Source organism: Clupea harengus, chromosome 1 (assembly GCF_900700415.2).
Source record: "Clupea harengus chromosome 1, Ch_v2.0.2, whole genome shotgun sequence".
NCBI classification, from domain to species: Eukaryota; Metazoa; Chordata; class Actinopteri; order Clupeiformes; family Clupeidae; genus Clupea; species Clupea harengus.
Genome location: NC_045152.1, coordinates 3,018,036 through 3,034,053, shown reverse-complemented (window position 1 = coordinate 3,034,053; position 16,018 = coordinate 3,018,036). Strand labels below are relative to the sequence as shown.

General features: G+C 44.5%; 1 protein-coding gene across 1 annotated transcript; it reads left to right on the top strand.

Moving 5' to 3' along the window:
• Positions 1-2,616: 2,616 nt before the first annotated feature.
• On the top strand, positions 2,617-11,289 carry LOC105888685 (keratin, type I cytoskeletal 13-like). Its single transcript, XM_031574301.1, has 8 exons — positions 2,617-2,642; positions 7,287-7,773; positions 8,034-8,116; positions 8,543-8,699; positions 9,111-9,272; positions 9,398-9,523; positions 10,121-10,341; positions 11,115-11,289. The coding sequence occupies exons 2-8, from the start codon at positions 7,297-7,299 to the stop codon at positions 11,242-11,244; spliced, it is 1,356 nt and encodes a 451-aa protein (XP_031430161.1). The 5' UTR covers positions 2,617-2,642; positions 7,287-7,296; the 3' UTR covers positions 11,245-11,289.
• Positions 11,290-16,018: the final 4,729 nt, after the last annotated feature.

The window sequence follows — 16,018 nt, the reverse complement described above, 5'->3', positions numbered from 1 at the left end:
TTTTTCCTGCCCGTTTCCTGACTCTGGAGGTGTACAGGTCTTGGATGGTGGGCAGGTTGGCACTGATGATCTTTCCTGCAGACCTGACTGTCCATTGGAGTCTATTCTTATCCAGTTTGGTGGCCGATCCAAACCAGACAGTTATTGCAGTGCACAGAACAGACTTGATGACTGTAGTGTAGAACAGAATCAGCAGCTGCTGAGGCAGGTTCCTAAGCTGGCGCAGGAAGTAAATTTTCTGCTGGGCCTTCTTGATGATTGTGTTGATGTTGGGTTCCCACTTCAGGTTCCAGGAGATTGTGGATCCCAGAAACCTGAAGGATTCCACAGCCACCACAGTACTGTTGAGTATGGTGATGGGGGGCAGTGCTGGGGGGCTCTTCCTGAAGTCCACTGTCATCTCCACGGTTTTAAGCGTGTTCAGCTCTAGATTGTTGCGACTGCACAACAGGGCCAGCTGTTCAACTTCCCGCCTATATGCAGACTCATCATCATTAAGGATGAGGCCGATGACTGATGTGTCGTCTGCAAATTTTAGGAGTTTAACAGATGGGTCTCCTGAGGTGCAGTCGTTTGTGTAGAGGGAGAAGAGCAATTGGGAGAGCACACATCCCTGAGGTGCACCAGTGCTGACTGACCGGGTGCTGGATGTTATTTCACCCAGCCTCACCTGCTGCTTCCTGTCTATCAGGAAGTTTGTGATCCACTGACAGGTGGAGGCGGGCACAGTGAGCTGGGTGAGTTTGGTGAGGAGGACTTCTGGGATGATGTTGTTGAACGTCGAGCTGAAGTCCACAAACAGCATCCTTGCATAGGTCCCTGGGGAGTCGAGGTGTTGCAGGATGTAGTGCAGCCCCATGTTGACTGCATCATCCACTGACCTGTTTGCCCGGTAGGCAACCGTCAGTGCCGGTCAGCCCTAAGAAACACTCGACATGAATGACTACAGGCCTGTCGCCCTGACGTCTGTGGTCATGAAATCCTTTGAAAGACTGGTGTTGACCCATCTGAAGGGCATCACAGGCTGCATTTTCATGTGTGCATGCATGAGTGTTTCAGATAGATACGTATAAATGTTTCACTTGTATGCATGTAAGCATTTCATATGTATGTGTATATGACACAGAGGTATGTATGTATGCGTGTGTGTTTCTCATATGTACTGTATGTGTAAGTGTTTCAGATGAGTATGTATAATGCTTTATATATGAGCGTGCATAGGTTTACAGAGTATGTATGTATGTGTGAGTGTTTCAGTAGTGAGTGTGAGAGCGTTTCAGTAGCGAATGTAAGAGTGTTTCATTAGTATGTGTGAGAGTGTCTCAGTAGTGAGTGTGAGAGTGTCTCAATAGTTATGTCCTAGGCGGCCCCTCATAGACGTCCGTCGACTCGTCTAACTTGTTTTAAAAGGAACGGACTACCTTTCATCCTTTCCAGGACCTGGTTCTGTATGTGAGTGCTGGATGTCGCGTCTCCAAATGTCGATTCAGATTTGAAGGTTTGAGCGGCCCATGGGTTGGGAAACCCTGGTCTAGCCTGCTTGTGATAAAAGCGTGCATCAGTCTTTCAGTGTCAGCCTGAGAGAGAAACGGTTGCACCTTAGCAATGTTTCTTAATGAAGACGTAGGTTATTCTGATTGGCTGTTGTGTGTGTTGTGTTCCTCTGTAGTCAGGAATCCCTTGGTCATGACACCGACATCGGAGTGCCACTGCTCCTCCTGGTGGACGGAACTGCAAAGAACCGCTTCTGCGGTTAAACGTGACAGTGTCTGAATCAGTTGAGTTTATTGTTTTATCAGAATTTCCTCAGTCTTGGACCTTAGTACTGGTTGGTGTGGACAGACAGACCAGTACAGATTTATTTGTTTCTTACTACAGGCTGTTGGGGAAGGACTTGGAACTGCTAGGGTTGCATGTTAATACCTAGAGGCTTTTGCTGTAGAATCAATCTTGGTGGGGCTTGGATTTATGATTGCATTCTGTTTAAATCCTCGGGGAAGACGTGCATTTTTCTGTAATATTCACATTCATGGGGGGCTCTCATATTAGACATGGTTGGTTTTAATGCCTGCCCCCTAGTGGGCTTCTTTATACAACAGCTCCGAGCCTACAGTCCTGTGTTTCTTTGGGTAAATAAAAATAGCTATAACCATCTCTGATTCGGCATATCTGTGGCCTGGAAAGATCTGGTTCCTGTGACATGGAGGGTGCAGGTGTGTGAGGTAGGGTGTTGAGCGGCAGAGGCAGTAACCAGTAGAAGTTGTTCAATAAGCCCAAAAAGGGTGCAGATTTATTTCGGCTCAGAGGCCCAAGCTAGACTGCCCTGCCATTACCTGGATGCAGGTTATATTCCCCCATAACTCCTCCTCCCAGGAGTTAACCATTATACAAAATGCAGTTATCTAAACAGACATACTTTTTAACTATTAAACATGTATCATGCATACAATAATTCATAGTTGTCATCCCCACATGCACAACTATACTAATAAGGCTTCTGACAGCCAGATATAATAACATTATCCTTTATGGACCAAACACCCCTAACTGAAATGGAACAGTCCATTGTTTGGCGCTCCAGCGTGAATTAGGAAGTCCTTGTTACATGCACTCGGCTCTGACCAACGCCGGTTATGCTGCAGGTAAGCTTCCATGATTTAAGTTATTCACAATGTCCATGAGTGATTCGGATCACTGGCTCACAGCACGGCGCCATGCTGTTTCACCCGCGATTGCGTTTCACTTTGGTCAAACAGTCCACGAAGCACTCGCGCTCCGCTGCACACTTATTTAAAGTAAACAATTTCCCAACGTCTTTCAGTGCGCTATTTAACCCTCCTATTATGTTTGGGGTCAATTTGACCCCATTGAATGTTTAACGTCTCTAAATAAATGATTGACATAATTTTTTTTTTTTGCTTCATATTTAATTACTTTTCCTAATTTAATGGGAAAACTGGGGAAACACAAAATTACCATGATATATGTTTTCAATGTCCTGTACACATGCTGTACGCATAGGTGTTTTAATTATATAAAATATATTAGAAATATCATCACATTGTTACTATTCTTGATAACAGAAATAGTTCTTTATTCCAAATGTTATAGATAACAACAATATGTACTTGGAAATAATATGAAGCCATAAAAACACCAGAAGGATATCTCTTTCAATTAGTGAGATTTTATAGTGATATTTCTCCATAGTCACGTAACATGTATTCTGGATGTATAAGGAGGGTGGGTGGGGGTATTGTTTATATTTATATTTCGCTCTGTCACAGGATGGCTACCTGGCGTGAGAGAAAACCTAGGGGGAATCGCCCAGATCAAATTGCAGCGAGAACCAGTCTTAGGGATAGGCGGATCATGTCTCAACCACCACACGGAAACCGCAGTCGTTTCTGATGCAGGTTTACAGAGCAAGATTACCTGTGACCTTTGCTGTGACACCAATCCCTCACACCTATTCCTGTCAGACAAATTTCCAGTGACTCTTAAAATGTCATCAAAACAAAACCATCTTTTCAGACTAAAGCCATCTTTACGCTCTGCTCTGTAATTACAAAATGCCAAATGACTCGATTGATGAGGTCATCTCCGGTAACATCTCTTGATGCATGGAAGGGTAAGAGAGCAGCATCACAAACCCAAGTTTTTATTGATTATAGGTTGGGAGCAGCGTCACAAACCCAAGTTTTTATTGATTATAGATTGGGAGCAGCATCACAAACCCAAGTTTTTATTGATTATAGATTGGGAGCAGCATCACAAACACAAGTTTTTATTGATTAAAGATTGGAAGCAGCGTCACAAACCCAAGTTTTTATTGATTATAGATTGGTAGCAGCTTCACAAACCCAAGTTTTTATTGATTATAGATTGGGAGCAGCATCACAAATGCGTGTTTTTATTGATTATAGATAGGAGTAGTGTTTTTATTGATTGTAGATCGGATGTACAAGCACAACCTGAAGTATGAATATCATTCTATAACACACCTCTCAAAACAATTGTACAAAATGCACTTGTGGAAAGTGGACAAATAAGTAATTTGCAACTAAAAAGAAGAAAACATTTGAAATGGGAAGATGAAGAGTCCTTTAAAAAAAATGTGTATCACAAAGTAAAACTGCTCTTTGGCTGATTTATCGTTTTGAGTGAAATGACAAAGTGCCCTTTGGGAGTTTTAAGCCCTTGGCGGGGATTATCTTCAAATGTCAAATATTTCTACTAAATCCTTCCTAAATCTGGCTGCAGACTGGAGCTTGTTTTACTGGTCTTTATTGTCACTCAGGTTGTCCTCTAAAAGCCTTCTAATGACCTGCTACAGGGGCAGACAAGGGCGAGGCTGAGATCGAAACTCATTCAGTTGAAAGCAAGTCTGTTTGGGTTCATAAAAACTTGTCATAAAAACTTGTCATGCTATGTGGATTTCAACTGTTATAAGAGTTAGCTGCCATTGTTGGCACCCCTAGTGAATATGAGCAAAACAGGGTATAAAAAAATATGTCTTTGCTGTTTATCCTCTTGGTCTTTCAATCAAAATATTCACAAAAATCTTACCTTTTCATTGAAGTAAAATTATTGAAAGAAAAAAAAACTGTTGAGATTAAATAAATATTTTTCCCCAAAACATGTGTGCCACAATTATTGGCACCCCTTAATTTAATGTTTTGTGCAGCCTCCCTTTGCCAAGATAACAGCTCTGAGTCTTCTCCTATAATGCGTGATGAGGTTGGTGAACACATGGCACAGGATCTGAGACCATTCCTACATGCAGTATCTCTCCAGATCCTTCAGATTCTGAGGTCAACGTTTGTAGACTCGGCTTCAGCTCATCCCACATATTTTCTATGGGGTTTAGGTCGGGGGACTGTGATGGCCATGGCAAAACCTTTATTCTGCGGTCGGTGAACCATTTTTGTGTTGATTTTGAGGTGTGCTTCGGATCATTGACCTGCTGGAAGGTCCAACCACAGCCCATTTTAAGCTTGCTGGAGGGGGCTGTTAGGTTTTCATTTAATATCTGCTGGTATTTGATGGAGTCCATGATACCATGTATCCTAATAAGATGTCCAGGGCCTTTGGAAGAAAAACAGCCCCACAACATCAAAGATCCGCCACCATACTTCACATTGGGTATGGGGGTCTTTTCTGTATGGCTATGTTTCTGTCTACGCCAAAACCACCGTTGATGTTTGTTGCCAAAAAGCTTTATTTTGGTCTCATCTGACCATATAACTCGGCCCCATTGAAAGTCTGACTTACATTTGGCAAACTGTAGGCGTTTTAGTTTGTAGTTGATTGACAGCATAGGCTTTTTTCTGGCAACCCTCCAAAACAACTTGTGGTGATGTAGGTGTCGTCTGATGGTAGTTTTGGAGACTTTCTGACCCTAAGACTCAACTCACCTCTACAATTCTCCAGCTGTGATCCTTGGAGATTATTTTTCCAGTCGAACCATCCTCCTCATGATGCATGGGGTCAATGTACACACACGTCCTCTTCCAGGCTGATTCTTAACATCTCCTGTCGCTTTAAACTTCTTAATTATTTCCATGATAGTGGAAATGGGTATTTTCAACTCTTTAGAGATTTTATTGTGTCCATTTCTTGATTTGTGCAGCTCCACAACTTTCTGTCGCACAACGTCACTGTGTTCTTGGGTCTTTCCCATAGTGATGAATGACTAATGAAATTTGGCCTGTGTCACCTCATATTTGTACGCCAGTGGAACAGGAAGTCATGGTTGACCTCTTAAGAGTTCCTTATCAAACAGGTGAACTTAAAAATGTAAAACATGACTGGAAATATACTTCAGTTAGATTTTAATTATAAGATTTTTCTAGGGGTGCCAATAATTGTGGCACACATGTTTTGGGGGAAAATATTTATTAAACGTCAACAGTTTTTTTTTCTTTCAATAATTTTACTTCAATGAAAAGGTAAGATTTTTGTGAATATTTTGAGTGACAAACCAAGAGGATAAACAGCAAAGACATATTTTTTTATAGCCTGTTTTGCTCATATTCACTAGGGGTGCCAATAATTGCGGAGGGCACTGTAGGGTACATGTTTGTGCAGATACAAAGATATATACCTTCAATCCAGTGCACACGGTTTCTTGAGATACGGTAAATAGGTAATTAGTGTGTTCAGAGGTGGATAACAATGTTCCAGTGTCATATACATGGGCATGTTAATGGACTTTTCAGACAAATGGCTCTATTTTACAGGAAACAGGTCATATATGAAGAAATAACTGATTATCAGGCCAATACAATTGCAGTTCTTAAATCATAATAACCACAAACCATCACTGGAAAAGCCACATAATGTTTCTCCTGCAAAACTATGTGTATTTTCTACAGTGTTGGAGCTAAACTATAGAGCTTTCATAAAACTGCATAAAAATAAAAGATTTAAAAAAAAAGGTGTTTTCATACTAATGACCATAGCACTAATAACATTGATGTTAACATTCATAATGTTTGTTCCAGAAATCACGTAACAAAAATTACAGACAGACAAGTCACCCAGTCACCCTGTCGCTCTCTCATAATCTGAGATGCGTTGTTTAAACCGCTGAAAAAAGTCCAAGACAACAAGTGTTTCAAGGAACCTTGTGCAGTGCATCCTGCAGCACATATGTACAGATGTTTTGGGAGGGAATTTGTTTATTTGTATTAAGAGAAAGACCAACCGTTTTTTTGAAACAGCAGAATCCAAACATATGCCCTTTACCTCTACTGTGCCATTAACATTGTATGAACTCAAAACTATTCATTACGACACACTCCAATTATCAGACTCATAAACACAAACCTTGTCTTTATATTCCCTCAAGAATTCAGGTGCAAGTTGTTTATACTTCAAGGAGGAGTTTTGTCTGCATTGGCATTTTAATGCCCTCATATTCCCTCAAGAATTCAGGTGAAACCACAACGCCATGGGGCTTGGTTGACCTTCATTTTTATCTTGGTGATTGAAGTAAAATGTCAGAGTATAACTGTAACAAAGCTGGGTTGCCGTAACACCCAAACAAGCCATGACCTGTCAGTCGAGCTTGCTTTGTATTATCATGACCAAATTATCACTTAATTTCAACCGCCTACACCTTTGGCTTCAACCCAGCATTCTGCACCCATGCATTTCTGTGCCGCCGCATTAAGATATAAAAAGAGCGTTGAAGTGTTCTGTCTGCACTCCGCGCTCCACTGCCCAGCTTGTATCCTTGCATCAGCTGCTCCACCTGCCTTCACAATGGCCACCTCTTACAGCCGCGTCTCCATGTCCTCTGCTGGCTCCATGAGCGGAGGGGGCGGAAGGGCCTCCATGGGCTCATCTGGCCTCTCCCTCTCCGGGGGCAGTTCTCGCATGAGCATCATGCGGGCCGGAAGCGTGTACGGAGGAGCCGGCGGTGCCGGGGTGCGCATCTCCGGTGCGTCCCGCATGCTGTCCATGGGTGGCGGCGGCAGTGGTGGCGGCGGCGGCTACGGCGGCGGCTACGGCTTCTCCTCTTCCGGAGGATTCGGAGGGGGATTCAGTATGTCTGGCGCCATGGATGGAGGCGTCATTGGCAACGAGAAATTCACCATGCAGAACCTGAACGACCGTCTGGCCTCCTACCTGGTCAAGGTGCGCACCCTGGAGAAGGCCAACGCCGAGCTGGAGCTGAAGATCAGACAGTTCCTGGAGAGAAAGACCACTCCGGCAGGTCATGATTTCCAGGGTCACTTTCTCACCATGAATGACCTCAGGGCAAAGGTAAGCTCTTTGTTAACATTAAGGAACAAAAACATACAAGCAAACACGCAGAAAAATGCATAGAGAAGACCGTCTGTTTCTTAAATTGGAAAATATTACTGCTTTTAATGTTGACATTATGTATGATGTATATAATGTATGTGTATCTATAATGATGGACAAAAGTTGAGTATGACTTTGACTAACAAAGTTGATCTCTAAAGTGTTGCTAAGATTGCTGATGTTGTAATGACCTGATGTCTTACTGTTGATGGCCACAGATAGGGGCAGCCCTCCTGGCTAAGGGCAGCATCCATCTCAGCATTGACAACGCAACTCTGGCAGTGGATGACTTCAGAGTCAAGTTAGTCCAACCCACATATTTTCACCGTTAACGTGGTTCCAAACAATTTCATTTTTATTTTGAACAATAAGCATTGCTGTTTGAACTTTGAAGAACAATGTAAAAGGAAGAACAGACAGAACAATATTCACAGAACGGAACATGTAAATACTTGAAAATAGGTCATTGATAACCGAAGTAATCAACAATAACGAAATTATCTGTTTTGTCATTAGAACGCTAACCTTACAATAACACCTTAAGCATCTGCAGTGAAAAGAATGACGATAAGCATATATCCAACTATAAATACCTGTTTTCAGATAAGTGAGGATCAGAAAATCCAGATTGATTGATAGACAAATGAATTGATATATTGTATACTATAGATATATAGAGATAGATACAAAAATAATGATGGATGGATTGCTGGATTGATTGATTCAGGTATGAAGCTGAGCTGAACATGCGTCTGTCTGTGGAGGCGGACATCGCTGGCCTAAGAAGAGTCCTGGATGACCTCAATCTGGCCAGGGGTGACCTCTCCATGCAGATCACAGGCCTGCAGGATGAACTTGTCTACCTGAACAAGAACCACCAGGAGGTATGGCAGAGTTATAGTAGCTAGTCTGTGCACACGCCTGCTCCTCAGGGCACTGTTTTCATATTATGCATTCATACGTATCACCGCTAATGTGAAACACAATAGTGGTTGATTCAGGAACGGTGCCCCTCAGCTTCAGATAGCGTTATCTAGGATGTTATGGTATTGAGTTCTAGTCTGAAGCACAACCTCAAACCACACAGGGTAGGGCACATTCACACTCTCTTGAGCTCTCTGAGTGATGCAGTGTGTGGTGCATATGTCAAAACTTTTGTGTGAAGACAGTGCACGTTTATTAAGCTTTAGGTACTCCTATGATGACATAAAGACCTTTTTGAATTCAGACTTCTGATTGAAGATTGCCTTATGGTCCTTCATATAACCGATGCCATTTTTGTGGTGCTGTTTCAGGACCTTGTGGGTATGCGTGCTCAGATGACCGGGCAGGTCCACGTGGAGGTCGACGCAGCACCTCAGGAGGACCTGAGCAAGGTCATGGCCGAGATCCGTGAGCACTACGAAGCCGTTGCGGCCAAGAACAGGAAAGATCTTGAGTCGTGGTTCGAGGCAAAGGTGTGTCCATTTTTATGTGGTAACTGCTGACAAATATTATTCTCAATCAAGTTCTGGATATGCTCATTCACACATTTAACTGCACTGTGACTTACAAGCACAATTTCTGCTCTGTTATCTTGCAGACGGTGGCTCTTAGCAAGGAGGTTAAGACAAGCACAGAAACCCTTCAGACATCCAGATCGGAAACGTCCACCTTCCGAAGCACGGTCCAGTCTCTGCAGATCGAGCTGCAGTCACTACTGAGCATGGTAACAACACCCATATATGACCTCTTGATGAATGACCTCTTCATATGTGACCTATGTCCTCTTCATATGCAACCTCTTACATTCAGAAATAAATGGGGAGAAATGTGATATTCTTATTACATTGATAAAAAACATGTTCCGGATCCAACAGTGTCTTTTTCTAGAATCGGAAACATTTGAATTGAAATTTGAAACAAGCACCAGAATAGAGTTCAGTGTCCTGTATCACTCAACTACAACTCGGCCAGCTTATGTCTGAACTCATATCCTCTCTTCCTCCAGATCCCCCCAACAGAAATCATCCATTGCGAAATAGACACCCACTCTCCTCTGCCGTCTGTCGGCTGTTACATTTACATTTAGTCATTTAGTAGACGCTTTTATCCAAAGCGACTTACAAGGATGTATACACATTTTACATTTACACTGATGGAACACTGCACATCAGGAGCAATTAGGGGTTCAGTGTCTTGCTCAAGGACGCTTCGACAGGGAATCGAACTAGCAACCTTCTGATTACTAGCTGTCTCTACCTCCTGTACCACTGTCGCCCCAGCTGTCTCGTAACCACTCACATCCTCTCCTTCTTCTCAACAGAAAGCATCCATGGAGACCACACTGGCTGAGACACAGAGCCGCTACGCTGGCATATTGGCCGGGTACCAGGCTCAGGTGAGCAGCCTGGAGGTCCAGCTCACTCAGCTCCGCGGAGACCTGGAGAGCCAGAGCTGCGAGTATCAGATGCTTCTGGACATCAAGACCAGACTGGAGATGGAGATTGCAGAGTACAGAAGACTCCTGGACGGAGAAGCTGTCAGGTAGGTCTAGTGTGAAATTGCAGTTTTCCTACTATATCTGTCTCTATCTCTATCTCTCTCTCTTTCTTGCTTTCTCTCTCTCTCTCTCTCCACAAAGCCTTAATGTATGAGCTAGTGACTGACTCTAGCACCCAGGAGTTTTAGTGAGCTTGCTAGCATACGCATACATAAGGCAGCAGGGTCTGGTAGAGCCGTGCACAGACATTTTGAGGGGCAGGTGCTCAAGCTAGAAAAAGGGCTTCCCACTCACTGACAGATATTTATGAAAGTCCCCTACAGTAGCATATCTCCTCTCTCTCTCTCTCTCTCTCTCTCTCTCTCTCTCTCTCTCTCTCTCTCTCTCTCGCTCTCTCTCAGCTATAGCTTAACTTGCCTTTAATAATAACCCATAGCCTATCGATAGCATAGCATGAAAGGCGTGACGGATAATTATCCATCTCAACTGGCTCCATCTCTTTCAGAGTGCACTTTTGTATCTCACAGTGAAGGGTTCCATAACCGCCCATTAGATGGCGCCAAAACAACATTTCAAATTGAGCAGAAGTTCATATATACTGGATATCCAACATTATAAAGTACAATAACTGCCCATTAGATGGTGCCAAAACAACATTTCAAATTGAGAGATAATTATCCACCTCAACTGGCTCACAGTGAAGGGTTCCATAACCTCCCTTTAGATGGCGCCAAAAACAAATTTCAAATTGAGCAGCAGTTCTGCATATACTGTATATCTCAAAATCTTAACCTGCTTTATCTCTTTCACCCAACAGCTCATCATCCTCCAGCTCCACCTCCACCTCCAGAACCAAATATGTCACGGTGGTGGAGGAAGTGGTGGATGGTAAGGTGATGTCGTCATCCTCGTCTTCATCTTCATCTGCCATGACACGCAGGTACTAATGAAGCTGCATCTGCGGGCACTGGAAAGTGGCGTGTTTCACTCAGAATGACACAATAAAGTAAATGCTTTATCAAACCAAGAATGTCTGACTTTTGTATTCTTCCTGATGGTATGATTTGCTATGGAGCAAAGACATTTTGATGACCTCAAGGTGTATGTGTCTATTACTAAAAGATAACAAAATATTAATCACAAGTTGTCTCTATAATCTGCTTCCAATTTTGATAATTTATTTATGTCTAATCTTTAATCAGAGGATTCAGTGAGTGGATAAAGCTGCCCATAACTGCATATAGGCCTTTACCTGCACCAAATTATCAGAGGTTATTAAGTTAACGTGATGGATGGCAATGTTTTACATGAAAACATATTTTGTCTTGTGCTTGTGCTTCAAGTACAAAACCTAAGACCGGTGGGGAAAAACTCCCGAAACAGGTGACATTTTTAGACTCATAGAGAAAAAAGATGATAGCTAGATAGATAAAGATAGATAGATAGATAGATAGATAACGACAGAATCTACACTCTTAAACTAAGAGAGGGAGGGTTAGTTGTTTAGGATTACTGACTGGAACTGCGTGGACAGACACCATGGGTCAAGCATGTCACAAAACATCACGCTTCATCAACACCACGATGAAATGATATTTCCAGTGTTTAGTGTATCCCATTGTCTGTACATAACAGGAGACAGCATGTTATGAGGTGTACGGTTGGAAACCTCCCTCCCGTACGTTGAAGACGGAGGCAGCCAGAACACAAGCTTTGAGCCTAGCATAAAGGTGTGCACAGGACCCAGGTACATGCAATGCAGATGAGGCAAACGGGTTAGTTCATTGGCTGTTACATCTGGTCAGATTTGAATTAAACTACTTCCCTTCAATTCACTGCTGTTCCAACTGTTGTGAATTTCTGTCCACTGTTGTATTTCTGGACCTATGTCTGTCGAGCAGAATATGAAAGTGATTTAAAAAAATAAATAATAATAATTCATCAAACTGTCTGGGTTAAGAAGTGATCAGTGTAGTGTAGTCCAATAGTGCCACAATCAGCTGAATCATGCTGTAGCTTCAACTGTGTTGAAATATTAAATTAGTTGTCCGGTTCACTTGTTCAGTGTAATTCTTGTTTGACACACCTTGTGGTACCAAACTAGACTACAGTCTGTGGGTGCTGAGATCTGGGGGCTCCCAGCCCTGCTTGCCCTCTATGTTTTGCCGCTCTGAATGCCTTCCAAAGAGAGCAGTCCTTTCCAAGTTTTCATGAAGTTAAATATAAAGATATTTGAAGGGCTTAGGAGGGTGAGGAGGGTGGAGGGTGAGGGTGGTGAGGGTGGTGAGGGTGAGGAGGGTGAGGGTGGTGAGGGTGAGGAGGGTGAGGGTGTGGAGGGTGAGGAGGGTGAGGGTGAGGAGGGTGAGGGTGGAGGGTGAGGGTGAGGAGGGTAAGGGTGAGGGTGTGGAGGGTGAGGGTGTGGAGGGTGAGGGTGAGGAGGGTGAGGGTGAGGAGGGTGAGGGGGGTGAGGAGGGTGAGGAGGCTGAGGGTGTGGAGGGTGAGGAGGGTGAGGGTGAGGAGGGTGAGGGTGAGGGTGGAGTAGGACGTGAGGAGGGAGAGGGTGAGGAGGGTGAGGGTGAGGAGGAGGGTGAGGAGGGTGAGGGTGAGGAGGTGGAGGGGGTGAGGAGGGTGAGGGTGAGGAGGGTGAGGGTGGAGGGTGAGAAGGGTGAGGGTGGAGGGGGTGAGGAGGGTGAGGAGGGTGTGGAGGGTGAGGAGGGTGAGGGTGAGGAGGGTGAGGGTGGAGGGTGAGGAGGGTGAGGGTGGAGGGGGTGAGGAGGGTGAGGAGGGTGAGGGTGAGGAGGGTGAGGGTGAGAAGGGTGAGGGTGAGGAGGGTGAGGAGGGTGAGGAGGGTGAGGCGGGTGAGGCGGGTGTGGAGGGTGAGGCGGGTGTGGAGGGTGAGGAGGGCTGAGGAGGGTGAGGGCTGAGGAGGGTGAGGGTGAGGAGGGTGAGGAGGGTGAGGGTGAGGGTGAGGGCTGAGGAGGGTGAGGGTGTGGAGGGTGAGGAGGGTGAGGAGGGTGAGCAGGGTGAGGGTGAGGCGGGTGTGGAGGGTGAGGAGGGCTGAGGAGGGTGAGGGCTGAGGAGGGTGAGGGTGAGGGTGAGGAGGGTGAGGGTGAGGGTGGTGAGGGTGAGGGTGAGGGCTGAGGAGGGTGAGGAGGGTGAGGAGGCTGAGGAGGGTGTGGAGGGTGAGGAGGGTGAGGCGGGTGAGGCGGGTGTGGAGGGTGAGGAGGGCTGAGGAGGGTGAGGGCTGAGGAGGGTGAGGGTGAGGAGGGTGAGGAGGGTGAGGAGGGTGAGGGTGAGGGTGAGGGCTGAGGAGGGTGAGGGTGTGGAGGGTGAGGAGGGTGAGGGTGAGGGTGGAGGGGTGAGGAAGGTGAGGGTGAGGAGGAGGGTGAGGAGGGTGAGGAGGGTGAGGGCTGAGGCGGGTGAGGGTGAGTGTGAGGGTGAGGAGGGTGAGGGCTGAGGAGGGTGAGGGTGTGGAGGGTGAGGAGGGTGAGGCTGAGGAGGGTGTGGAGGGTGAGGAGGGCTAAGGAGGGTGAGGGCTGAGGAGGGTGGAGGGTGAGGAGGGTGAGGGCCGAGGAGGGTAGAGGGTGAGGAGGGTGAGGGCTGAGGAGGGTGAGGAGGGTGGAGGGTTTTCTTTACAGGCTTTAACCTTCAGCCATGTCATCCTTACAAATGCACTGGCTTTAAGCAGGTGTCTGCAGCAGAAAAGGATTAAAGATAAGGAGGAGGGTTATTGTGTCTGGCGGCTCTCCTCCCTCAGTGAATTACAAGCACTCCTCCAGTTAGCCGTGAGGGAGCTGCATTTTCTTGAACTTTGAATCCCTTGATCTTGTGGACTCATAAAACCTGTTTTTTTTGTAAATTAAAAGCAACACAACCACAAATACACACACACACATACACATATGTATACGTATATATACACACTTATAAAACAGACACACACTAACATGTAACACAAACTATTGTATTTGGTTTTTCTTTTGCATTTCACTTTTACCGACATAATGTGTTTGGATCCCTGAAAGTGACATTTAATATATGAGTTTCAGTCAACAAGTCACTGACTGTATAAGTATATCTGCATCATATCAGGACTGACTGTATAAGTGGATCTGCATCATATCAGGACCACCTCAGTTCTAGAGTCAAAGTCCAAACGAGGAAAGGCATGTTGGCAGCCCACTCTTGAACAGATGATCATCACACTGTGCTTAACACCGATCCATACCCCAATGTGCTTAACACTGACCAGTACCACAGTGTGTCTATCACCAATCCATACTCCACTGTCTTTAACACCGATCCGTACCACACTATGTTCAACACCGATCCATACCACACTGTGTTTAACCCTGACCAATACCATACTGTGTTTAACACTGATCAATACTCCACTGTCTTCAACACCAATCCATACCACACTGTGTTTAATATGGGCGCCCGCCTGTGGGGATTGTGTTGCAAGTAGTCTTGATTAACTTCTGCATGCATGTTTTGTCATTTGTCATCACATTAAACTGAGCCATCACAGCCGCTACAGGTGAAACATTGTAATTACATTTGGCCATAGAATCCTTATCACTACCTGTTTTTTAAAAGTTATCCATCTATCTGTATTATCAGATCATGTTGAGATTGAAGCACATTCACAGAGGAAACTAATTGATACTGAAAAGATACTGTCAATGCCACATTATAAATTATATAAACTCAGCATATAAAGAAATGGGAGATAAAGAAATCAAAGTTTTATTAGTTGCATAGTTGCTCTTAAGCATGAAATGGTAAAGAAGAGCTTTTTACATACTTGTGAGAACAGACATTATAATTATAAACTCTCATTACATATGGGGTCACTAAACTAGTAATTACTGAACTGGTTGAGTAAGGGCTTTGAGTGACAGGAGATTTTTAGAATGTTTTGACTGTTGCCCTTTTAGTTGACATTTGGATGAGTACTGTAATTCTGACAAATCTTTGGCACATTCTTGTAACGATGTTGGGTACGTGTGAATTTGCATGCTTCTATCTGTGTGCATGTGTTTCACCGAATCTGTTTCCTACTTGACTTTACCAATGCAGCTGGGGGTTCACTTACTTTTGCACATACACTAATTCCATGTTTCATGTGTTTTTTTGGCTACTCACACAATTCCCTCTAAACAAGTACATGCAATTGATAAACATAAACCTAACATTTCATATATGGTAAACTGGTGATGATAAAATAGGTAAAACAACAGAAAACTCTAAACTGCTCAAGGGGTTCACAGACTTTCAAGGCTCACTACCACACAAACTAAGATATTGCCTTCACCTGGCTAATAACCTTCACATGAGATTCACAAAAAGTGGACGGACTTCCCCAAAAAACGAAACTATACTCTTCCTAGTCTTCGAGGTGTACCGTGCTCGAGGCGACTTTAAACTCGCAAGTAGACAGCAGACCACAGATATAGTCCACTGCCCAACTCCGAAGCGTACCCCCACCCGGGATAACCACCCTATACAATAAACAAAAACAACAAAGCAAAATAACAAACAAGTGCTTTGATGGAAGGGCAGCACAGCCACCCAGCTGAAGCACTCTAACTATGAGAGTTTGCTCAACACAGTGCCTCTTCACTCACCCTGTACAAAAACTCTGCAGTCTGGTCTCTACAAAGAAAAGATCCAAAATATCCCGGATGAGCCCCCAATTACGTTACACCCCGGCTCGTG